The sequence below is a fragment of the Bos indicus genome, chromosome 7 (assembly GCF_029378745.1).
Source record: "Bos indicus isolate NIAB-ARS_2022 breed Sahiwal x Tharparkar chromosome 7, NIAB-ARS_B.indTharparkar_mat_pri_1.0, whole genome shotgun sequence".
Classification (NCBI taxonomy): domain Eukaryota; kingdom Metazoa; phylum Chordata; class Mammalia; order Artiodactyla; family Bovidae; genus Bos; species Bos indicus.
In genome coordinates this window covers 88,123,035-88,148,098 of record NC_091766.1, presented here as the reverse complement: position 1 = coordinate 88,148,098, position 25,064 = coordinate 88,123,035, and the positions used below count along the sequence as shown (strand labels likewise).

The following is a 25,064-nucleotide window of genomic DNA, read 5'->3' as shown; positions in this document are numbered from 1 at the left end:
AAAAATCCTTGCTCTGCTCTTTTTAAGAAATGTCCCTTGTTTCAAAGTTGTGAAATATGGGGTGGTGAGATGGAAGAACTCTTCTAAGTTTGATTCATCAGGAACTCTGTCCTTCCGAGAAGACTCTTCTCCAGGGATGTTTCTCTACTCGTTTGGTTATTTGTATTTTGAAATCAGGATCTGCAGAGGTTCTCCTCTTCCCCGCCTCATTCCACTCTCTAATCTGTTCACCCTGACCTTCCACCTTAAAGTGAATAAGCGCTTAGGCAGGCATAGTCCTGTAAGCCGATAGTGCCACCGGCCTCAGCTCAATGAAAGAAAGGAAATTGTCCCTTATGCATTTGCTGTGGATTCATGGGTTGGCTTTTCTGTGACCGAGGAAGCCTGCTTGTCTCTTTGGGGTCTTGCACATGCATGGGAAATACCATTCTAACGTGCTGCTTGCTTCTAAGGTAAGACTATAGGAAACACAGGAAAATTGTCCAGTTGAGTGATATTTTAGACTGACTCTAAAAATAGATAGATGGACAATGTTTGGCAATAGTGAATATGCAGTTGTGCTTTGCAGATTTTTCGTGTTTTAATGTAATTTTTAATGTTATCTTGTAGCTAATTTTTTCCTGTCTGTCCAAATGTGTGTTATTTATATAAGTCTAAAACTTTGAACTACTTCCAACATTCAAAATTACCGCTGGAGTAATCATTTTGATGAGCCCTGTGTGGTCGTGAAATTACTCAACATATATATATATATATTCTCAGAGGCAGAACTGAGCTGTAGTTTCATAGAAGGCATTGGGAAAAAGAGAATGGATAGTCTTAGTATTTAAGCAGAACTTAATCCACCAGAACTAATTATATCATAATAGTTTCTGCAATTAGATAATCACAGAAAACTTTTAAAAAATTTATTCAAGGTGATAAAGAATTTAGAAATTAAATTAAAGAAATCAAAAGACAGCTAATGTGATCAGACCAAGTGTGCAACAGTTCCAATTCCTGTTCCAATAACTTTGAATTGGAGCCAGATAATCTATTAAATAGCCAGGACATGGGCTTAATGTTACATAATACATGTGGGAATTTATCAGGTCGGTTGTCAGACACCAACTAAAATAAACAGGGAAACTCTGAGCAACATGTTAAGTATTTGCATTCTTTGAGGGAAAAGGGATAAAATGATTGAAGCTGTTGCTTGCAAATTAAGAAGCCATTTGTGGAATGCCTTTTTTTTTAACTTCCACATTTCACAGCAATTCACTTTCACTCAAATATTTTCAGATATAATTTAAACAAAGAAGAATACTTTCAATACCCTGGATTCTCTGGATTTATCTTACATTGTCAATGATCACTTCTCTCATTTTATTTCATGGCCTAAGATATCCAGTATATAATTTTGTATTTTACTACCCAAAAAGATATGATAGATCTTCTTAAAATATTTTAAAATAGGGGACTGACAGCTTATAGTCATAAATGGAATAATACTCTAATTTTTGCACCATTTCTTTCTTTTCTGTGAATGATTATCTTTTTTGATTCTTGTATTCAAGATATAGCTTAAGGGCTTTCAAAAGGAAAAGGAGATCTCACAGCTGATAGCTGCTTGTTATGTAAGATTAAATATCCCACATTATTTTTACAGTGTTCCCATAACAGTGACTTTTTAAAAGTAAGATTAAAGGATTTAGATTTAAATTAGTTGACATTTGCATATATCAAATAGCGCTTTCATAATAGTCCATCCTATTTGCATAACGAGGGACGTTATCACCTCTGCTGTCAAAACATGAGATTGTTTTCCCTTCAGAAATGAATTAGCTGCCCTACTTAGCATACACAGGTACATAAAGGTTCATTAACTCTCTGATTTAGGTAATTTTTCATAACAGAAGGGTAAAAATAGTCACCTAATTTCATTAAAAAAAATACTAAGAAACTCTTTGCAAAAGATATATTTCAAGTGTTGGGCTTTAAAGAATAGTTTTCATCATTTAAATGACTTGTTAAATTACTTACAAGAGTCTTTTAATTATAAAAACAAACCATTTCTACTTGATACGCTCCTGCATGTGATATATCATGTACTTTTAATAAATACTTACTTTCTGTTCATTTGATTTGTTTAGTTCCACAGAATTAAAAAAAAATAGAATGTGATAGTTCTTATGAAAGTGGCTTGCTATTAAAGTCGTGCTTGATCTTTGTTTTTTGTTCAGCAGGAACGAATGCAGGAATTTGGGAACTGAGCAGCGCAAGTGCTGAAAAAGGAGATTTGTTTGGAGGAAACAGGAAAGAGAAAGAAAAGGAAGGAAAAAATACATAATTTCAGGGACGAGAGAGAGAAGAAAGACGGGGACTATGGGGAGAAAAAAGATTCAGATTACGAGGATTATGGATGAACGTAACAGACAGGTGAGTGGGGTAAACTTTTTGGAATTATTATTTACATGGACCGTTTATTACATTTCCTCCCAGATACATTAAGGGTATTGAAAGCATTTCGAGCTTATCCATTGAGAAAAGATTTAGTGAGTTAAATGCGGTCTGTTTAAGTGCTAGTATTCTCTTATAGGTACAGGGTAAAAATCATCCTGTGGGTAAAAATTATACTTTACACATTCATGATGATTCACCTTTTGCTTCAACATTAATTTTAAATGGAAGCTGCATTTGTGTAACATAAATAGTTTAATAATTGAGTTAATAAGTATAATATTGCTCTACTGCGCACATCACCAAATAAAGATATTCTTAGATTTGTGGGTATGAGGCCTTTTGTGGTCCTCCACCTACAGGTTTATAATATGGGCTAAATATCCTGTATAAAAATAGTTTTCATTCTGTTCACAGTGAAAGAGACTTTGAAATACATTCAAAATATTTACCATTGTGCTCACAACAACAAAGAAGATACCCCCACAAAGTATTAGCAGCTTCAAACATACAGGCAAGAACCACCAGTTAATCCATACCATTTCTTTAAACCCTTGAGTTTTATAAACCTAGAGGTACCTGATGTTATTATTTGCTTTTAGAACTCCAGTGATACCTTTATGGTACAATTAATCTATTCTAAAGACTTTACGCATCCAAGTGCTCTATTCAGCAAAGACTTGTATATTATGAATATTTGTGATTTGACCCTATTTTTCTTCATGCTTGGGGAGAGCAGATTTAGTTAGGTGAAGTAAGACTAGCTGTGTGACCAAGATGGAGCTGCATTTAAAAAGCTTTTACTAAAGTGACCTGTATTTTCCATTGGTTTTCCATGTATCTCCTAATCACTTCCCCATGATTTATCATCCCTTAAAGCTCAAACCATCTTTCCTTTGTTAAAAAGAGTATATAAGCTCCAGTGTCTAACTGCTTCTTTGAGTTTCATTTCTTTTCTGTGAGCTCTTGTGAATTAGTGTCAATGTATAAGTCATTGGCTCAGTCGTGTCCGACTCCTTGCGACCCCGTGGACTACAGCCCACCAGGCTCCTCTGTCCATGGAATTCAGACAAGAACACTGGAGTGGGTAGCCATTCCCTTCTCCAGGGGATCTTCCTAACCCAGGGATAGAACCTGGGTCTCCTGCATTGCATTACTGTTTGTGCCACCAGGGAAGCCCCCTGTGAATACAGAAATATTAATAAATTTTTTGTTTTTCTTCAAAAAAAGAATAGTTGGGTGGTTTGTTAATGTTAAATTAACATTCAGTTCAGTTCAGTCACTCAGTTGTGTTCGACTCTTTGCAACCCCATGAAATTGCAGCACGCCCAGGCCTCCCTGTAATATTAGGATGGATGCAACCAATAACAGATACCAGTTCTAAGAGACAGTACTGCCAGATTCCAACCATTGCAATAGATAATGGAACCTACAGAACAGACGTTCCTTGACCCTGGGAGAGGATAGTGTCTTGCCTGTTGCCCATTGAAAGCTAAGAGAACAGCCTTCGGGAAGCCCCGCTAGATTGTAATTTCCCGCAGATAAAAATGTTCTTTCTTCCCTTCTGTGCCTTTCTGTCTTCTTGGACCTTCAAGTGAGACTAGAACTTATTTGTGCTTTAAAACTTTTTATTGCTACTTGTGTAAATTATAATGAATGCAAGTTGTTATTTATGCCATCAAAGCCAATATGCCATTAAGTGATAAAGAAACTTTTGAGATTTTCAGGTTTATATTCCTTTAAATTACTGTGTTTAAGGTACATATGACTTGAACTATTTTTGGCGAAAATTGAGCTAAAGGATGAATAATGCTAAGATTTATGATGGATTCCTTCAGTGTTTCCTAAACATTGTTTATTGCTATGGGTCAAGCCAAAAAGCAATAATTCTGTCAATATTAAAAAAACCCACAGTATTTTTAATTGATTTATAGCTTGAAATTGAAATTAAGACTGAAATATTGAACATCATATACCACTAACTGTTTAGACCTTACTGTTTGGGCTAGCACCTGTTTGGGGTAGAGTCAAAAATATATATGAATTAGCATCTACACTTTATTAATAATACCAGGTAATATGGGGGTTCATGAGATTTATTGTATCTTCTTTTTGCTTACAAAGACAAAAGAAAGTTTTTGCAGGTTGAAGTCATGAGCTTCCATTATGCTTTATAAAGAAATACGAAGCTCATATAAGCATGCAAGAATGTTAAAACACTAACTTTTGAGCTACAAGTGACCATTTCTTCATAATTTAAATATAGCTGCATCTACAGTTGCTACCACTCTCACCAATATTAGAAGTCATAATAACTTTTAAGAGAATAAAATTTATTTAAATTCAGTTTAATTAGCCTTATCTTTTTTAATCCTGAAGACGAATTCCTTGGTTTTATTCTATAGAATGTAGGATCTGGGTAGTCTTTACTTAGGACTTCCCTGATGGCTCAGAAGGTCAGGAATCCATCTGCAATGCAAGGAGACATGGGTTTGATCCCTGGGTTGGGAAGATCCCCTGGAGAAGGAAATGGCAACCCACTCCAGTCTTCTTGCCTGGACAATTCCATGGACAAGGAGCCTGGTAGACTGCAGTCCATGGGGTGGCAAAGAGCCAGACATGACTAAGCACATTAGCACATACATACATCGTCTTTTCTTCAGTCTTTAGGTTCAGTTGGCCTTGTGATTCAGTACTCTTAAATAGAATTAGTAAAATTGAAAACTTCCATGTTTTAGTATATATTTCAGTGATTATTGTAAATGGCTATTGACAGTCTTAAACAGCCATCTTACTTAAAAATAGTCATCTGCGTGCCTCTCATCTACTGCAAGAGTGATCACAAGAGCCATTTGGGAGAGAGCCTAGAAGATGTAGGTCACTTCTAATAATCAGCACCAGCAAATCTGCAACCGCGTGTTGTCCAAAGTGAGGAGACACCCCTAACATAGGCTCCCTTTAAAGTGCATGTTCAGATGTTGAAAAGAAAAGCATTCACTGCTTTGCCCTTTTGGAAGCTTCCCCCCACTGTAGACTCCTTAATAGAACCTCATACAATAGCTCACTGTCATCTTTTCTCAGAAGCAGTAAAAGCTTGCCCTGCCATCACAGGTGTTTATTTGGCTATACAGAACAGGGTGTGTTTTTACAGAATAAGAAATACTGACTTAAAGTGTGAAATGAAATATTACAGAGCTGATGTGATAAGTTGTATATCATTAAGAAATAAAACTGTGGGAAAACAGAGCGGCCGACTGTTTAAATTGAATTTTGCCCTTACTTTATTTTTCATTATGGCAGTAGGCAACAGCTAAACTTCAGGAACTCTGATTATATACATAAAATAGTTTAGGGGAGGGAAAAAGTAACAGCTTGTTTTTTTTTTAATTTTCCAGAGTCTCCAAGTTTATGAAAAGCACTAATTTCTCAATCTCTAACCTAAACAAGGTGATTTCTTAAGCTACTATATAAAACTAAAATCATGAATTGTCAATTTGTCTCCCAGAAGTTTTCAAATAATTTTAAAGTAGCTACATGTACCAAGAACTACATATTTATTATTCCATTTAATCCTCATTAATTCCATTAACAGCTGAATAATTCATTTATTTATTAAGTCAGCAAATATCATTTGTTTGCAACCTGCCTAACATGAAGTGCTCAGCGATAAGCCAATTGAATCTTATTCAGCTTATTGTCCGCTGTAGAAGTCAGGAGCCTGGTTCTGTAAAGGACCAGATAACAAATATTTTTGACCTTGTGAACCATGCAATCTCTGTCTCAGATGCTCAGTTCTACCCTTGAGTGAAAGCAGCAAAGGACAACACGTACATGAATTTTAACGTGTCTGTGTTTGAATAAAACTTTACTGGCAAAAACAGGAGGCAGACAGGATTGGCCTGTGGGCCTAGTCAGATGAACCAGACGTGAGATATGCAAATATATAACAAAAATTTGGTTCACATGTGTTATGAATGAAACTACCCAAATGCTATGAAAGAATAACAGGAGGTGCTTTATTTAGATTGGGGGTGGGAGAAAGGCTTCCCTGAGGAAATGCTGAAAGATGGGAGCAAAGAGGTGTTTCAGAGTTCGGCAGGAGACAGCATTCCAGAGGGAACAGTGTTTTCAAAGCTCCTTGAGAAAGGGAAGAGCTGGCTGAGGAGTCGAAGGAATGCCCCAAGGAACTTACTTGAGCCTCCTGTGTGTAACTTCAGAGAGACGAGAGAAAAGGTTTAGATGCTAGGCAGGGCCCAGATCATGCAGAGCTTTGAAGTCAGAGAGTTAACACTGGGAGGTGGCCAGGATTTGAGCCCAAATCTTTCAGATCCAAAAACAAAGTAAGCTGTTTTTCAGTTACCTCATGCTGCGTTCTGTATAAGATAATGGCTTTATGTCATTACTTTCTCCCATTACATACATCATCCTGCATCCAGCATATCATGGTGAAGAGCATAGGTTTTAGAGACACACAAAACTTGTTCTGGCCTGAGTTCTGCCTGCTACTAGCTGTGTGACTCTCCAGCAAGTAACTTGACCCCTCTGAGCCTTGCTTCCCTCATCAGTAGAGGGGAAGATTGAAAAATAGTACCTGCTTCATTGGGTCATTGAAATAATTAAACTGGGGGATAACTGTAAAGTACCTAGCACGTGATGAGTGCCCGAGAAATTTACCTGTTAGTTATCCCTGTTAAGACTCGAGGTCTTTGAAACATTAGTTATTATAGTTAATGTGATTTCTGTCAAAACAACTAAGCACCCTAAAGAATGGTACCTGAACCTTCATTTCCAGTGCATTGTTACCCGCTTGAAAGGGTATCAGGGAGGTGGAAGGAAAAGTGGAACACAGTAGAGCCTGTATGCATGCTTACGACTCTTTGTGATCCCATGGCCCACCAAGCTCCTCTGTCCATGGAATTTTCCAGGCATGAATACTAGAGTGGGTTGGTCCTTTCCAACCCAGGGATCAAACCCGAGTCTCTTGCTTCTCCTGCATGGACAGGCAGATTCTTTTACCACTGTGCCAGCAGGGGAGCCCGAAACAGAGTAGAGTTGGGGCACAAAGGAACCTTTGGAAGCTAACAAGGGGCAAGAGAATCATTTCTAAGCAAGAGCCAGGATGACAGAGAATGGCTAGTGAACAGGGAAAAAAATCACACAGAACATTTGTAGGGCCGGGCTCGTGCCAAGGATGGGGAGAAGTAATTTCCCAATTTCTCATGCTTGTGGGACTGACTTTCAAATGTATGTTCCTGACCAAATTATTCTGAACTACTTGTCACCATTTTTATCACTTCTAGCTTGCAGCTTATTCTCACACTACAATTTCAAGTCTCTCCACCTGCATTTTTTGTTCTTACCTGTGAGTTACCTTCATCAATTAGGCAATAATCTTAGCCTCCTTCATATGGTACCAGTTGTTACTGTGCTTCTGAAACAGCCAGATTTTTAAATGAGTTTTGTCCTCATATGACTCTTTCTGCAAACAGAATATACTTAGAAATCTGTTATATCTGTTACATCAAGAAAAAAGATATATGAAAATCAGGCATGCTTAACCTAAACCTGTTTACTTAATGTGTTTGTATTTAAAAATTTCAGTTTTCCACTTTGAGAGGATAGGAGAGACACACACCCAAATTTATTTGTATGACTTGCTCTAAAAAAGATATTTACATATTTGAGTGACTACCAGGGAGAAATATTTGCCAAAGAACCCAATTACGACCTAATATAGTAAGTTAAGGCATAAAGATTATTAAATGTCTTAAATTCTTTTCTTCCATCAGACCTGGCACAATAACAGTTTTTGCCAGCAAACAAAATTTCATGTAATTATCAGTGCAGTATCTGGAGCACAAATTAAAGACAATTAGCAACATTCTCCTGCTAATAGAATAGGAGAATCCCCTTATGACTAAAGGGGATTAGTCATAGCTGTTACATTTTGTAACTTTTTCCCTTTTCTTATGTCCCTATCTCCATTTCCTTACATGACTTATGATTATTTTAAGTGGGCTCAGAAAAAAAAAAAGAAAACTAGAGAAATATGTTCAGTATAGATGCAATCTCCGACAACTTCTACGTACTGAGGTTTTTAAACTAAACCTGATATTTTCTAAACTAAACTGTAAAAAAAAGAGGTGCGTTGATTTTCTCAAATGACTCTTTTTTAAAAAACAAAGTTTTACTCCTTAATTTTCCTAGTTTTTCTCTATTTTAGGTTTTTAGAATTTTAACTAAAATTTTCAATGGAATTTTTACTGTAATGTTCCTTCAAGGTAATATCCAGAATATTAGGGAATAAAAGGGCTACTTACGGTGCTAAACTTGAGAGTTGCAGCCTACTAACCTAGTATAAAATTTATTGAAGTTGAGATAGATTCAATGTTTAAATGTGAGGAATTGGATAACATAGAAAGACAAATAAATTACTTCAAGAAAATATTTTTTGGATAAATTCTAAGCCAAGAGTTAGAAGAGAGTCATCCGAGCACACTTTTCTTCTGTCATCTTCACAAACAGAACTTCCAGACTTGCCAGTTGCTTGTATGCATGTCAAGCAAATACAAATTATTTGAGAGGAAACTATGCTTTAAATACAATAGAAGCATTATCCATGTTAGACGGTGAATATCTGGGACCTTTTTTTAAAATTAAGTGATTAAAAAGTTCAATCAGTGCCAAAGTGTTGGGTTTTTTTAAATCTCTAAATCCAGAATAAACCTGGAAATAACTCATGATGGTGATGATGATACCACTTTTCCCTCAATACCATTTAACAGGTCACTGCTAAATTCATATTAAATTTTTTCATTAAACTAATTTTAGAAAATGAATCAGTAAATAAAAGTAGGATATATCATGGCAATGCATTAGGACACAGCAGTGCACCTCAGAATTCGATCGCAAGGTATTTTGACGCAGCCTGTGCGTGCCTGTTCAGAGGTTACCTCTGCATATAAATTAAGTCACTCTTTTGTTATTCATAAAATCACCAAGAGGAAAAGTTTTTATTCGAGAGTTGAAATTAACTGAAAAAGAAAGCCAGAAGGGAAAAGTGACAAACTACTTCTGCAAGATTCCAAATCAAAGAAAGTATAACCAAAGAGCTCAGATGTATGTTTAACAGCTGTGACATCAAGCCATTCCTTTCTGTTCTGTTCCTGTCAGTTTGAAAACAATTCACAAATGATCGCCCAGCTCTGTAGACGAATCATAGAGATAGGACACAGCACATTTTCTGTACATTCCATGTGGTGTGGGCCATTTTACACTTTATAGCTAGATCTGTTTCTTTATTGCCAACAAGATATTATCTGAACTGCCATGTAACTATGCATTAGTTTTTACTTTAGTGAGAAGTCCAGGAGAGCCCAAAATGTTCATAAGGCAAAGGGTAACTGTCTACTCTTGAATTCTGTCTCTGATTTAAAAACTAAGCTCTGAACTTGAGGGCTTCGAGACTTCTGTTGTTTCAGTTCTAATTTGTGTATCTCATACAATTTCCATGTAAAACTGTAACTTAGAAAAATTTCAAAGCTTATATTTATCGTGTCTCACTCTGGGTGCAAGTTGGCACCAAATAGCACCTTCCACCTCTGAGTGCATGCACACATCATTCTGCGTGCTGCAGATGCCCTTGTGCTCTGCAAATGCACAAACTTTCTGACATTGTATTACTGAGAAACCAGCACCAAAAATATTAACATTATAAATAGACCGTATATACGTCATAAACCAAGAAGTTTCTTCCGAACTGTAGATTAAAGAACATGTTGCTAATTGTTTCAAAAGCCTTGTACTTTGCAGTCTAGACTTCCTTTAAGATTGTAATTTATTCATTTAAAATGAGCTCCTTCAAAAATTATTATAGTAAAAATATTTTTAAAGCTTACATCCCAGATAGTCTTATTGAAGACAGGTGGAACCCCCGCCCCCACCAAGAATAATGACTTTGTTTGGAAGGGGGAAAAAAAAATAACAACATAGTTAAAGTAAATGAAATCCCATAATATGGAATATGTATTTGTGTTTCTTTTGAAATATGTTGGACCACTAATAGGAATAAGAGAACCGCTCTAAATGTTTGGATATTTGACTTTTAATTTTAAGTTGGAACAGCTTAGCTTAAGAAATCACTAACATTTAAATAACATTTCAACAAATGTAACTGTTTGGAAACTACAAGGGAGACAGCCTCCTGCCTTCTGTCTTCCAAGGATTGATTTGGAAGGCCCTGAGGGAGAAAATATTGGAGTTGGGAGGTAAAACTGAAGCCATTGTGGAAAGGAAGAAGTTACACTCTTCCTGTTATGACAGGAAACATAGACAAATGTGCTTCCTGAGCATTTGCTCAGCAGGGAATGAAGTAGTCTTTGACCTTTACCTTAGGTACATTCTGGCTTTGTTAAACTAGTAAACATGTTTTTGACCCCAAAATATTAATCTGGTTTATTTGATTCTTTTCAGACTCAAATGATGTATTTCATGTATACAAGATAAAGAGAAATAAGTATTTGTTTCATGACTGCATCTGCAGATTGAATTTAGAATGTAAATCATCCTCTTAAGAAACGAAGCAGACCTCAAGAGCATGTATTAAAAAATGTAAAACATATTGCATTATATCTAGTCTCTTTTTAAAATCCAAAACATTCTTAAGCTTGAAAGTGGACCACAATGAAATCTTTTAAATCCTAAGTGTAATCATTATAGCTTATCATCTTCCTTGTCCCCATGTATATAAATATATCAGAAATCAGCCATGACAAGTTTTAAAACTCAGACTCTGCATTTGCTAATAGATACTCAATTTTAACCCCATGCTTTTATTACACTTCCTCAAAATAGCGTGCAAGGCACAAGATTTAAAGGCCCGTTCTGAGGGTTGGGGTGTTGACTTAGGGTGAGGGGGTCTGTAGAGTTCTAAATTCCATACGCTGAGCCCCCCTATTTTAATCCTTTTGTGGTGTTCAGAATTTTAGGATTGCCTGCAACCCTTTGGAAATCCTACTGCATTGCAGCGAAACGGGGCTCAATTTGCTGGAGGCTAACGAGGACAATAGTCCTCTTTGCAGCAGAACACACTGCTGTCTCATCCTCGCAAGTTATGCTGGAGGGTTACAAGCACATGGTAGCACTCTGCTTAAAAGAGTCCCTCTCTGCTCTTTAAAGAGCCTTTCATTTATGGTGGCAGGCCCCGTCATTGTATAAAGGAGCGCTTGTCTAGAACACAAGTCTGCAGTGGCCCTACTTCCTCCCACCGAAAGTAATCATCAGGCCTAAAGCTCGCAAGCCTTTCTAATGACAGACTGAATTAAACAAAATAAAATTGAAGAGGAAGACTTTAGAACAGTCACACCATTACTTACTGTCAGGAACAAGCCGGGGGAAGAAAAAGAGCATTTAAGAGGGCATTTCCCTTTTTTTTTTTTCAATTAAAGATTGTCGTGGCAGACTCTTGACTCCATCGCTAACCCTTTAAACACAGAGGAAGACCTAGATGCTCTCTGGATTAGAGAGCGCATTGTATCCGCCAACTGCCCATCTCATTCCTCATTAGTCACTCCATTTCCTTAACTGGGAGGAAGCAGAGAGATTCTCTAGGCTGTGGGTGAGGAGGGGTGGATCTAAAATATTTTCGTAAGATGACAGTAGTATTCATCGTGACTCTCTTTGGGAAAAACAAAACAAAACCTGATAAAACCTCAAAACTTTGAAAATAAAAGTAGCTGGGTTTATTAGTCCCAAACTATGAAACTACTGTTACTTTATGAGTTGAAATGAGTAAAAAGTCCTCCACTCATTGAGCAGTTCAATTAAGATCAGGATGAAAAATTCTGATTGGTGGGAAGAAACACCGGAGATCCATAGATAAAGTCACCCTTACTCCCCTTGGTAATACATCTGAAGTCATTTAGAGTTAGGTCTCCATTATTCTCATAAATGTGAATAGCTGCTGTTTCCGAAGGTCTTTTTCCTTTCATTTATTCTTGCCTATAAGGTGCAAGGACTCCCACCGTTAAAATGTGGCAGAAAAGTTCTCCTGAGGTGACTTTATGAATGGAGCCAGGATTGGGAGGGTGAACAGAGGCCTGCGTGTGGCGTGGAGACTCATTATTAAATGCCCTTTCTGTTACCCAGTCGTCTAACTAATTTCCCTGCCCTGTAGGAAATGACACAGGACTTGTCCTCTGTTTTAGAACTTGTTATTTACATCGACTGTGAGTAAATCAGAGACCCACCTCTTTTATTCCGGCTGTAAACAGGCTTGTATTTGCTACCAACCAAAATGCTTCTCATTTTGTGAAATTTAAATAAACATCCATAAATATAGAACGAGTGTGTGCCCGCTAGTGCATACGTGTGGTTCTCACTGGCTTTGGCGGTCCTGTCTGGGGGTCTGAGGACAGAGGTGACTGTAGAGTCCACACAAAAGGAGCTTTGGTTTATTGTCAGAACCTAGAAACCAACTTCTCAGTGTTAGTATTCTAGTTTAGTTTTTTTTTTTTTTTTCCACTTTAGCCTAGAAAGCTATCCTTATACTAATTAATAAGTTGTGCCAGTACTCTGTTTCTTCTGCTGCTCAGAATTGCTGACAGTTCTTGTTGTACAATGCTTGATGAGTGGCTGTCGAGGTCCATGCTGTGCTGACTTTCAGCCCCTAAAACACACTGTTATCTAAAAGAGGGAAGAAACGCCAACTAATGGGAAGAAAGATGGATGTTGTGTGAAGAGGGCTCTATTTCTGGTTCATCAAGGACTAGTTTTGTGACCCTGGAATAAGGCAATCCATGCCTTTGTTTGCAGTATCATCTGAGAAATGGGGATGATAAACTATGCCACATAATAACTTCAAAGAGATGCTGTCAGATGTAGCAAGATAGCTTATAAAGTCTTTGAACTTCTTAGAAAAAAGTCACCAAAGTCAACACTCTTATCTAAAAACAGTTATAAAAAATATATGCTCCAATTTCACAACAAGCCCCCACACAAACTGGACCCAATCCAGTTTTTCTCCTATTCATTTTTACCAAATGTATGTTTAAAAACATACTTACAGTAAACTGTAAGCTAATGTGACAAAAAGAAAGAAAAATAACTACGTGAAATTTTCTCCCTCAGTGGCAAACTTCCTATTAGCATAGTTTGGGCTTGCATAGAGATTCAGTTTGAATTACAAAAAAAAATGAGTAATTATTCCATCCATCTATCCATTCATTCATTCAACAAATATTGAGTGAAGCGTTGTTCTGGGACTTCAGTTTACAAGAGCAGACTGGAGATGTTCCAGCCTTCAAGTGAAGCTTGAGGTTTAGTTGAGAGAGAAACTCTTAAACATGATGATGGTGAAACAAGCTAGCAGATCTTAGGAGAGCAGTCTTTTACAGTTTATAACAAGAAGGGACTGAGCCTCACACTTCAGAAAAAAAATATTATCTACCTTGTATCATGTTGCACAGTCAACACGTCACTGACACTGTGTGTTCCTTAGTTTAACTCTCATCATTACTCTGTAGGATGCCTGTTATTACCTTCATTTTACAGATGAGGATACTGGGGGACTGATAAGTTAAACAATTTCCCCAAGGCCAAGGGCACACGGATCGTACATGGCAGAGCTTAGACTTGATTTTCAGTTCCCATGTTTTTGCTTCCACACCACAGAGCTTCAGTAACAATGTATAGATACTGCTTCTTTCGAAATATTTTAACAATGTGAATTTGTTATTTTATCAATCTGGACAGTTGTTTTTCTGTGCTATACATAATTTAATACTGTCCACTACACTTATTTAGAGTCTTTTTTATATCTCTTCTAACTGCAAAAAGAAAGTGATGTAGTTTTATTTCTTGGAATATGAAAATTAGAAGTGATTATGGTAATGTATTGACGAGACTGAGTAACCAAAATATAAAGCATTCTGCAGAATGAAATTGCAGAAATAGATTCTGTTGGAAATCATATTTCATTCACTCTAAACTTCCCCTTCACCTGAAGGTCTGTGCTACCTAGGCATAGAATCTGAACATCTAAAATCTGGAATAAATATTTTAAAGATCTCTAGTCCAGCTTCTTGTTTAATTCAGGAACGCCTTCTACACCTTCCTTGATATGCAGCCCTACTTGAACATATTCAGGGAAGAACTGCTTCTTAACTTCATGAGGCTAGGTCCTCTGTTAGACAGTTCTCATCACTAGGTTTCCCTGTATGTTGAACCTCGATGAGTTTCAGCAGTGCTTGCTAACTCTGCTCTATAGAATAAGACAGAATAACTCATCTGCCTCTTCACATGGCCACAAAGTCTGCAGATCTTCTTGGAAAGTGTTTGGCATTTCTGGCTTAAACATTCCAGATTCCTTCAATGATTTCTCCTGCAAAATTATTCTCAGACCATATGTCGACTTGTTTGCCATCCTATAGACGCTCTAATTTTGTCGGTATCGTTAATGTCTTCTTAAAATTCTCAGAGCTGAATATAGTACCAAAGATTAGTTAGTGCTGACTAACAGAGATCATTAGGATAATTAATTCCCACTGTGAAACACTATAACTTTAGAACCTTTTCCCATAATCAGCTATCACGTTAGTTTTCCTCCAACCTGAGATTACATGATTCTATTTTTTTTTAATACAAGTGAAGTCTTTAACATTATCTCTGTTATCTTATTTGTGACCCAGCTTTCCAGTGGGTAGAGGGAGCTATATATGGACAGAGACTCTGCCACCTATTGGGTTATCACCTGGGCTTGTCTTGTATGCAGATTTGATAAACATGCCAGGTACATCTTCCTCTATACCAATGGTAAAAATGGTGCCTCGGACAGGAAAGTTACTGAACTCCATAGCCATTGCAAGAGACTGTCTTTAAACTTAACACTGGTTGATTAATTCATATTTAAACCATCTAAATTGCTACCATCTAATCTCAAATCTATAGTATTGTGATGAGGATTTCATCAAATACTTTGCCAAACGCATGTTCTTTAAAAATCTGAACTCATTAGAAAGTTCAATAAATTTTTGCTCAATTGAATGCAGTCATTTGAACTCTTAGATCCTCCCCCTTTACTTTTGTTTCCTGTGATTGTAAAATTTAGTTTTTGCCTTCACATTTGTCTTTCATGGTGAGTCATCAGGGCAAGGAATAAAGTCCACTTTTTTCTGAACTTTTTGAATTATTTTTTTCTTACCTCAGGAAAAAATAATATATTAAAAACACAAGTTTTTTAAAGTATCTACTTTTAGTGGAAAATTTCATTGAGACATTCAGAGTTTAAAACACCATTCTAAAATCCATTCGTTCATTGAGTATCTATTGGTCAGTCTTGTGAGGCCAGACATGGGGTCTTCAGAGAGAGGCAAACTCAGACAACCAGTCAACTCTGCAATATTAGAATAAGTCTCATAATAAAGGTTTGTCAAAACTTCTATAATTAATTAATGTGCCTTTTCTCAATTTAAAATTCTAATTTCAAGCCCTGATTCATACCTAATAAGTTCTAGAGTAATTGTCAGCATGAGATGTGTGATCCCTGCCCTTACGCTAGGATTTAAAACCCAAGGCTAACATACAACTTAATACTGAAATGTCTTAATAAAACATCATCAGTATTACATTTGGGACTGTTTCAAGAGGTAAAGAAAAAAACATAAAATGCTCAATGTTTACAGAGTCGTCTTGCTTTCCATATATATGTTACATGTGAAGTCTCTTTGATTTTGAAAACTGAATGTAAATTCAGTGCCCACTTAAACAGTATTGGTTTTATTCTCTTCTTGCTGCACCTTGATTGATGTCACACTAGAAAAGAGCATCTCTTTGCCTAACTACTGTAAAAACAGTTTTCCATGTCACCTAAGGTTCGAATATGTTTTTGAAGTAGAAATGGACTTGTCCCCATTACGAACTATTCTTAACTTATGAAAAATGTAATCATTACAATACATTATTATATTTAAGTGTAAAAGCTCTGAATTGCAATCTTTGTCATTGAGTGGCATATTTTAAATGAAGAGTAATATCCCAGTTCTCTTAAGAAAGCTTAATGCTGAAAAACAATTTTATCTAACTGTGAACAATGAGAAAAAGCATTATAAAATACATTTTGAGTATGCTATGAAGAATATGAACATAATACAGAATTAAATTTAGCACAATTAAGAGTAGATTTTGAAGATATTTTCTTGAATGCTTTAATGCAGTTATCATCATTTCAGTCTGCAGTTTTAATGAAAAGAAGCTATATGCACTGACTTTTTTGACAGGTATTATTAAATAAGTATGCATTATCCAGCAGCCTATTTGGTTACACAAATGTTGAGGAGCACCTAAAAGTAAACACAAATAGTGGCTTTAATGATATTTCTGTGCTGAAATGTACTTTGATGGTGAGTGTTGTAACGTGCTAAATTCTGAGGTTTGAGTACAACAGAAACCATACTGTATTGAGACATTCCACCTACAGTTTGTGGTCATGAAAGTCTGATTAAAAGTGGTTTTAGATATATGAAAGTATTTTGGGTCAGTGCCTTCTGCACTGAACGCCTCTGTAACCTATTTCACTAAACAAATACCAATGTGCAGGTATGTCTGCATAACTAAACATCTAGAGAATTATTAAAAGACATTTTGTATAAATCTAATTAATAGTAATGATTTTTATCCATTCCAAAAGATAGTCTTAATTTAGCTCATCCCTAATCATGACTCATCTGAATGAACCAGAATAAAAAAAGCTTCTAAAGTAGTATGATAATCAGATATGAAAACACTAGCTGTATTTTATTTGAAGTACTTTTTAGTAAGCCAATCAATAAACATAAAATAGAAGGTGAGACATTGGCAGATATTACAAAGAAAAATTATCCAAGTTGAAGCATAAATAACGTATATTAGTAGATTTTGACTAGCTGATGTCAGCTGGTAAATACCTAAATGCTGTATTTTCCAAAGAATGATCAGTGGAGATTCCATAGTTCAGTTTTATCTTTCTATCAGGAAGACTGTAGTAAGATCTTCAAATAACCTTGATCAGTAGACTCTGAGCCACTAAGACAGGTATATTTGTAAGTTCATTTCCTATAAGTCAACCAAGAAAGGGATAAAAACAGATTTATTGAGCTTCTACTTTAAATGCAAAGCTTACTGAACTGAATATTGTACATATGTTATATTATATAATCCTCTCAGCAACCCCAAGAGTAGGCGCTATCACCATTTTATAAATGAAAAGTCAAACTCGGAGAAAAATCAAATTTGAAGAAGTTAATTTCTCATGACTAGTAAATAGCAGATCTGCCTTAAAATCTAGGATCCCTTGAATCCATACCCCATGTTCTTCTCTTTCTGTCATGCTGCCTTCCATGCAGATGTGATATCAGAATATAATCATTATTAAAGTATAGGTTTATCTTTTTAAAGTTCCATTTATGAGTTGCTTAATGAAAATTTGGTGGGGAAAGCTATCACAGTATTTTTTTTTCAAACTTTTTTAAAGATTTTTGGTTTTTTTTTTATTTTTTGATGTGGACTATTTTTAAAGTCTTTACTGAATGTGTTACAGTATTGCTTCTGTCTTATGTTTGGGTTTTTTGGCCCCGTGACATGTGGGATCTTACCTCCCTGACTGGGGATCAAACCCACACCCCCCGCATTGAATGGCAAAGTCTTAATGACTGGGCAGCCAGCCAGGGAAGTCTCCACAGTTTTATGTAACATATATCACTTTGATATTTCTAAAAAACAGCAAAATAGTTTTTCCTTTTTAGACAATTGCCCACATGTCTGCTGTCTGGGCACTGGGGTACAGTAGTGGACAAAATAAAAATGGTACATGCTCTTGTGGAATGTGCAGCGTAGTGGAAGACAGACATTAAGCCAGTTATCACCCGGAAAGTCATGCAAGTTATAAAAGGTCAGAACTATAACAAAAAATAAAAGGTGATAGGTAAAACAAGTATTAACAAAAGGGGGAGCGGGGAGTGAGGAGACCAGGAAGTCAGATTTTCTGTCTGCTAGTCCACACTTCCTGTCAACACATTTATTTAGGAGTGTGGGATAGGGGGTGTTCACAGTCAACTCGGTGGTCTGTAGTTTGGGTGGCTGAGTTTACAATGAGATCGGGGACCCAGGAAGGGGAGCAGATTTGAGGTTGAAGATGAAATTTGGGCTTTGGGAGTACGACATTCCTAAGACTTGTAGATAGACACAGGAGTGGAGGACATCCATTGGGTTTCTGGAGACAGATAAGGAGTAGGACTCTAGATTTAGGAATTACAAGCAAGTAGGTAAAGATGGGAGAAGGCAATGGCATCCCACTCCAGTACTCTTGCCTGGAAAATCCCATAGACAGAGGAGCCTGGTAGGCTGCAGTCCATGGGGTCGCTAAGAGTCGGGCACGACTGAGCGACCTCACTTTCACTTTTCACTTTCATGCACTGGAGAAGGAAATGGCAACCCACTCCAGTGTTCTTGTCTGGAGAATCCCAGGGACAGGGGAGCCTAGTGAGCTGCTGTCTATGGGGTCGCACAGAGTTGGACACAACTGAAGCGACTTAGCAGCAGCAGCAGGTAAAGATGAGGCTGTGAAATTGCTGCACTCAATATGCCAGCAAATTTGGAAAACTCAGCAGTGGCCACAGGACTGGAAAAGGTCGGTTTTCCTTCCAATCCCAAAGAAAGGCAATGCCAAAGAATGCTCAAACTACTGCACAATTGCACTCATCTCACATGCTAGTAAAATAATGCTCAATATTCTCCAAGCCAGGCTTCAGCAATACGTGAACCGCGAACTTCCAGATGTTCAAGCTGGTTTTAGAAAAGGCAGAGGAACCAGAGATCAAATTGCCAACATCCACTGGATCATGGAAAAAGCAAGAGTGTTCCAGAAAAACATCTATTTCTGCTTTATTGACTATGCCAAAGCCTTTGACTGTGTGGATCACAATAAACTGTGGAAAATTCTGAAAGAGATGGGAATACCAGACCACCTGACCTGCCTCTTGAGAAACCTATATGCAGGTCAGGAAGCAACAGTTAGAACTGGACATGGAACAACAGACTGTTTCCAGATAGGAAAAGGAGTACGTCAAGGCTATATATTGTCACCCTGCTTATTTAACTTCTATGCAGAGTACATCATGAGAAACGCTGGACTGGAAGAAACACAAGCTGGAATCAAGATTGCCAGGAGAAATATCAATAACCTCAGATATGCAGATGACACCACCCTTATGGCAGAAAGTGAAGAGGAACTCAAAAGCCTCTTGATGAAAGTGAAAGAGGAGAGTGAAAAAGTTGGCTTAAAGCTCAATATTCAGAAAACGAAGATCATGGCATCTGGTCCCATCACTTCATGGGAAATAGATGGGGAAACAGTGGAAACAGTGCCAGACTTTATTTTGGGGGCTCCAGAATCACTGCAGATGGTGATTGCAGCCATGAAATTAAAAGACGCTTACTCCTTGGAAGGAAAGTTATGACCAATCTAGATAGCATATTCAAAAGCAGAGACATTACTTTGCCAACAAAGGTCTGTCTAGTCAAGGCTATGGTTTTTCCTGTGGTCATGTATGGATGTGAGAGTTGGACTGTGAAGAAAGCTGAGCGCCAAAGAATTGATGCTTTTGAACTGTGGTGTTGGAGAAGACTCTTGAGAGTCCCTTGGACTGCAAGGAGATCCAACCAGTCCATTCTAAAGGAGATCAATCCTGGGTGTTCTTTGGAAGGACTGATGCTAAAGCTGAAACTCCAGTCCTTTGGCCACCTCATGCGAAGAGTTGACTCATTGGAAAAGACTCAGATGCTGGGAGGGATTGGGGGCAGGAGGAGAAGGGGACGACAGGATGAGATGGCTGGATGGCATCACTGACTCGATGGACGTGAGTCTGAGTGAACTCCGGGACTTGGTGATGGACAGGGAGGCCTGGCGTCCTGCAGTTCATGGGGTTGCAAAGAGTCAGACATGACTGAGCGACTGAACTGAACTGAACTAAGGTAGTAGATAAAACTGAACTGACCTCTGCAGGATAAGTTGGATTTGAAGATGAGGGGGGAAATTTTAAAGCCTCACCTTTGATAATAATAATTCAGTCAGTCAGAATTTCCCTTGGTAGATACTTCAGAGACCTTGTTTTGAAGAATGACAGCAAGTGCTCCTCAAAATAAATAAATAAGCAAAGAAGTAAACATTCTGTCAACAATAAGTTTGGAAAGCAGGTTGAAGTTTTTAAAAGTTGCTCAGCCCTTAAGATACCACTGTGCCTCATTTCCTACATGTATTGAGCCATTGAACTTTGGTCTTAAGGAGAATTTTATAGAAATACTGTTCTACAAAAACCTGCTGAGAAGCACTGGACCACAAAGTGTGCAGGCTTATGCTTAAGAAAGTTCATGGTTTTGGGTGGGCAAAGCGGAGTTTACTGAAGACTGAAACTGGGAACAGTGAAATGCACGTTTGTAGTTGGTAGCATTGGCAGGTAGAAGTGTTTCAAGCCAGAGGAGCTCTTGTAGCCGACTCATCAGGAAGAAGAGGCAGTGACAAGAGTGAGGTTTTGAAGATTAGGATGAAATGAGGGAATGGTTTCAGACAGGAAGATTGCCTAGGACAGGAAGCTGATAAAGACGGGAATGATAAAGACGCCTGGGAAATAAGACGAGGAAGCGTGAACCTGAGAAACATTTTGAGGAAAGGAATTATGGGGTTTGGTAATAGATTGGAGTAAAAGAAGGGAAGGGCAAAGATAACAATAGAATTTCTGGCTTGGGAGAGCAAGAAAGGGACACAGAAGAATGAAACCAAGACCCTAACAGTGTTATGGCTAAAGCTCTTCCCAACTCCCTGCTGGATTTCTAGAAAACAGAATATTACTCTGTCGGAAAGTACAGTAGGATCCCTTCAAGTGTTTTCAGTTAAATGGCATGAGACTAAACAATTTTGAGAAGTTTTAAACACAGATCTAAAATACTATGTCCATAATGTCATGTCCAGTCTTCGAGTAGCCAAAATACAAGCTCCAGATTTATAATTAAGAAGTATGCTAACATTGCTCAACAAAACAGCTCCCAGGTCACCATCATTATAACGCCTTACACAAAATCTGGCATTTACAGTTTCTGTATTCAGCAGCAAGTTGCTGCTGCTGCTAAGTCGCTTCAGTCGTGTCCAACTCTGTGCAACACCATAGATGGCAGCCCACCAGGCTCCCCCGTCCCTGGGATTCTCCAGGCAAGAATACTGGAGTGGGTTACCATTTCCTTCTCCAGTGCACGAAAGTGAAGAGTGAAAGTGAAGTCACTCAGTTGTGCCCGACTCTTTGCGACCCCATGGACTGCAGCCTACCAGGCTCCCCCATCCACGGGATTTTCCAGGCAAGAGTACTGGAGTGGGTTGCCATTGCCTTCTCTGCAGCAGCAAGCTAGAAATCACAATTCTAAGCAGAAATTGGTTTTAGATCTCTTTGCTTTCTTTCCAAATGCGTTCGTGCCAAGGGCTCTGATCACGACACACTTGGTGTTACAAAGGGAAAAAAGTACTGTTTTGTTTTTCAAGGCGCGCTTTTTCTCTCTGTTTTAAAAAACCCGCCTGCTTGCTTTCTTCCAGGTGACGTTTACAAAGAGGAAATTTGGGTTGATGAAGAAGGCATACGAGCTGAGCGTGCTGTGTGACTGTGAGATTGCGCTGATCATTTTCAACAGCACCAACAAGCTGTTCCAGTACGCCAGCACGGACATGGACAAGGTGCTGCTCAAGTACACCGAGTACAACGAGCCGCACGAGAGCCGGACGAACTCAGACATCGTGGAGGTGAGCGCGCATGCGTGCCTGATGAACCCCCAAACTTAGGCAGAGCCGCTTGGTTCAGCCCTTCCCTCCTCTCTTCCCTGCCTCCACACAAGCACAACTTCCTTTTCCTAAAATGTTTATATGCCCGCAGGTGTCCCCAGAGTTATTGCCCCGGTTATTACTCCACCCTCTCTCTCTCTATCTCAAAATGCGAAGTGAGCGTGGCCTGGTAGTAGGGACTCCGTGAATCTGCTCCTTGCTAGGAATCAGGCATCTTGTCAAATTATTAATCTCATCCTTCTTGAGCCGTCCTTGTCCACCCCAGTGTCAGGCCACCAGAAATGGGACGTGTGGCTACGGGGACAGCTCACCCACATTTTAGGTGACTTCTCATGATCTCTTTGAAGTATATACTGAAGTATATAGTACTCATGGTTTCTTTTAAGTATATGCTTTGGCAGCATAGTCAAAGAAAAAAATTAAAGTGAGCTCACCGTAACTTTTCATTTGTTTTTCACTTTATGTCTCTTCTAATTCATTCGTCCTAATGTATTCTTGCTGAAAGAGTAAAGACAGTTATTCTCCCAGAAGTGTTTTTTCCCCCAAATCATATAATTTAATATAGCGCTATTGATACACGTGGAATCAGAAATCTGATGAAAATGAATTTCTAAATGTCACTTGGTGTTTTATCAAAGTTAGATTTAAAACATGGTTCCATTGTGCCAAAAATAAGTAAGCACCATGTTGAAACTCAAAAATATTTTTTATCTCTTACCATAAGTAACATTGCCATACAATTTTAAGTGTTTCCCACATGTATCCTATTTAAATGTTATTGCCTTATAGTACCCTTTGTAAGCAATGAATACTAAATCAAAAGGGAAGAGGTATAATGAAGTATGTATCCCCATTATTCGGAGATAAGATGTCCCCATCTATTTTATCCACCTGTCTTTCTCCTCATGGTTTCCTTGATTATGACTGCTTTTCCACAATTAAGAGAAAATAAATGTTTCAGAAGTATGTATTCAGAATCAGTCTACCAGAATACAAGTTATTCTTGCCATTGCTATAAGTGGTTCTATATTATGAAAAAATGTAGTTCTAATCCTGATCAAATTAATCTGCCTCTTACATCCATCTTCTCTTTACCTGTTATAATTGTCTAAGATTAATTCTCATTTCTTTACTTTTACTTGAAAGTTTTTAAATATTTTTTTGATTTTTTGCCTAATAAGACTAAGCAAATAATTTCAGAGAAACAAAAGTAGATGATAAGTAGACCTAATATGTGTATTTTAAGATACTTTCAGATTTGCATTACTACACATTTAGTGTTTCACTGACCAATGATTTTAATTGTGGGCTTGCCTTGATCTTGAAATTTAAGATCATTTATAAAATTTACCTAGTATGTATTTCAGATAGCATTTTATTCATGCACAGATATAAATGTGAAAATACATAAATATTAACAGTTGTCAAACCTCATAAGTGTTTTCACATGTGAAAGTGCTTTCACAGGCATGCTTGTATACATTCACACACAGTAAACGTGAGTTCTGAAGACAGAACTCTATACTCAAAACTCCACTTCATTACCAAAATCATTACAATGAACATTGCAGAGCAACAACAAAAAATTGAATTGGAATTTGTCATCAAACTTGAACGGCTCCTGTCCTTCATATGGTGGGAAATGAGTTGAACTGTATTAATCTAGGTGAAAATTTGACTTTTTAGATTTGTTTTCTTAGGAGTTTAAAAATCTATAAAATTATCTTCTATGGGCTTTGCTCAGGAATATACTCTGTGGTTTAAAGGAGAGTTAAAACTTCACATACTCTAGAGATTTTCATATTCTGGGACAGATGGGGGTCTCACCCAGACTTCTTCATGGTCATAAGAAGAACACTGAGTTGAAAGTCAAAGGGCTTGCACTGGAGCCCGTGCCTTGCACAGTCTTCCTGGGTGACAGACTGGCTACTTCTCAGGTCTGAAGTTTTCTCTTCTCAAAAAAGAGGACAGTGAATTTGCAAGTTTTGTACAATGTAATTCTTTAAAAAGCAAAAATAGAGTAGCAATTCCATCATTATGTTGCCCTTAACATCAATAGATTAAAGTTCTGAATCTCTCAAAAAGACATTCTGAGGCTCCTAGATCAAAACTAGAGATGCTTTGATTCTCTGAAAATCACATATAAGTCTATCATGATTCGAGACTGGCCTGCTCTACTACCTTAATCACAACAGGCTTCACCATTTGGCTTTCCCACACTGCAGTAATAACTGAGATGATGGAGAAAGTTGGATCCCTAAGCTTGACAAAGTTTGTGCCAGAAAAATACAGAGAGTACTTTTCAAAGTGCATTTCACTGAAGTCAGTGTGCCTGAGATCCTTGGTGAAGAAGAAGGGATCTCGGTGGGAAGCTGTGTTTGTAATAAGTTTCCCAAAGTAACTCTTACACACACGAAGTTTGAAGACCTCTGCAAGACGAAGACATAAATTGTGTTGCAGGCTAAGAACCTGTGATGCATCAGGGACTTGAGAAATCTATTCTTAGAATAGATCTAACACAAAGTTGAAAGTTAGGATAGTTTACTACTCCTGGGTAAAATTTTAAATCCTATTTATTTTAAATTAATGGAATACACTTAACTGAGAAAGTTTAATGAGGAGCATAATATGTTTCATGAAGGGTCATTAGTTTTATATTTCCCATTTGGACCATTACCCCTCTCCCTTAACCCTCTGAAAACAGTTTACTCACAAGAAAAAAAAAGATTGGTGAAGAGAGAGGAATAACACGATTCCCAGTATTCAGCCTGAA

At 37.6% G+C, this 25,064-nt stretch overlaps 1 protein-coding gene across 8 annotated transcripts in view; it reads left to right on the top strand.

Annotated features, from left to right (window-relative positions):
- Nucleotides 1-2,286: 2,286 nt before the first annotated feature.
- MEF2C (myocyte enhancer factor 2C) overlaps nucleotides 2,287-25,064 on the top strand; it is a 102,714-nt gene continuing 79,936 nt past the window's right edge. For all 8 annotated transcript variants that reach the window (XM_070794025.1, XM_019965413.2, XM_070794027.1 and 5 more), the window contains exons 1-2: nucleotides 2,287-2,418; nucleotides 22,049-22,252. In XM_070794025.1, the coding sequence (XP_070650126.1) occupies nucleotides 2,365-2,418; nucleotides 22,049-22,252 (258 nt within the window). In that variant the 5' untranslated portion in view covers nucleotides 2,287-2,364. The remainder of the gene's footprint in view (nucleotides 2,419-22,048; nucleotides 22,253-25,064) is intronic.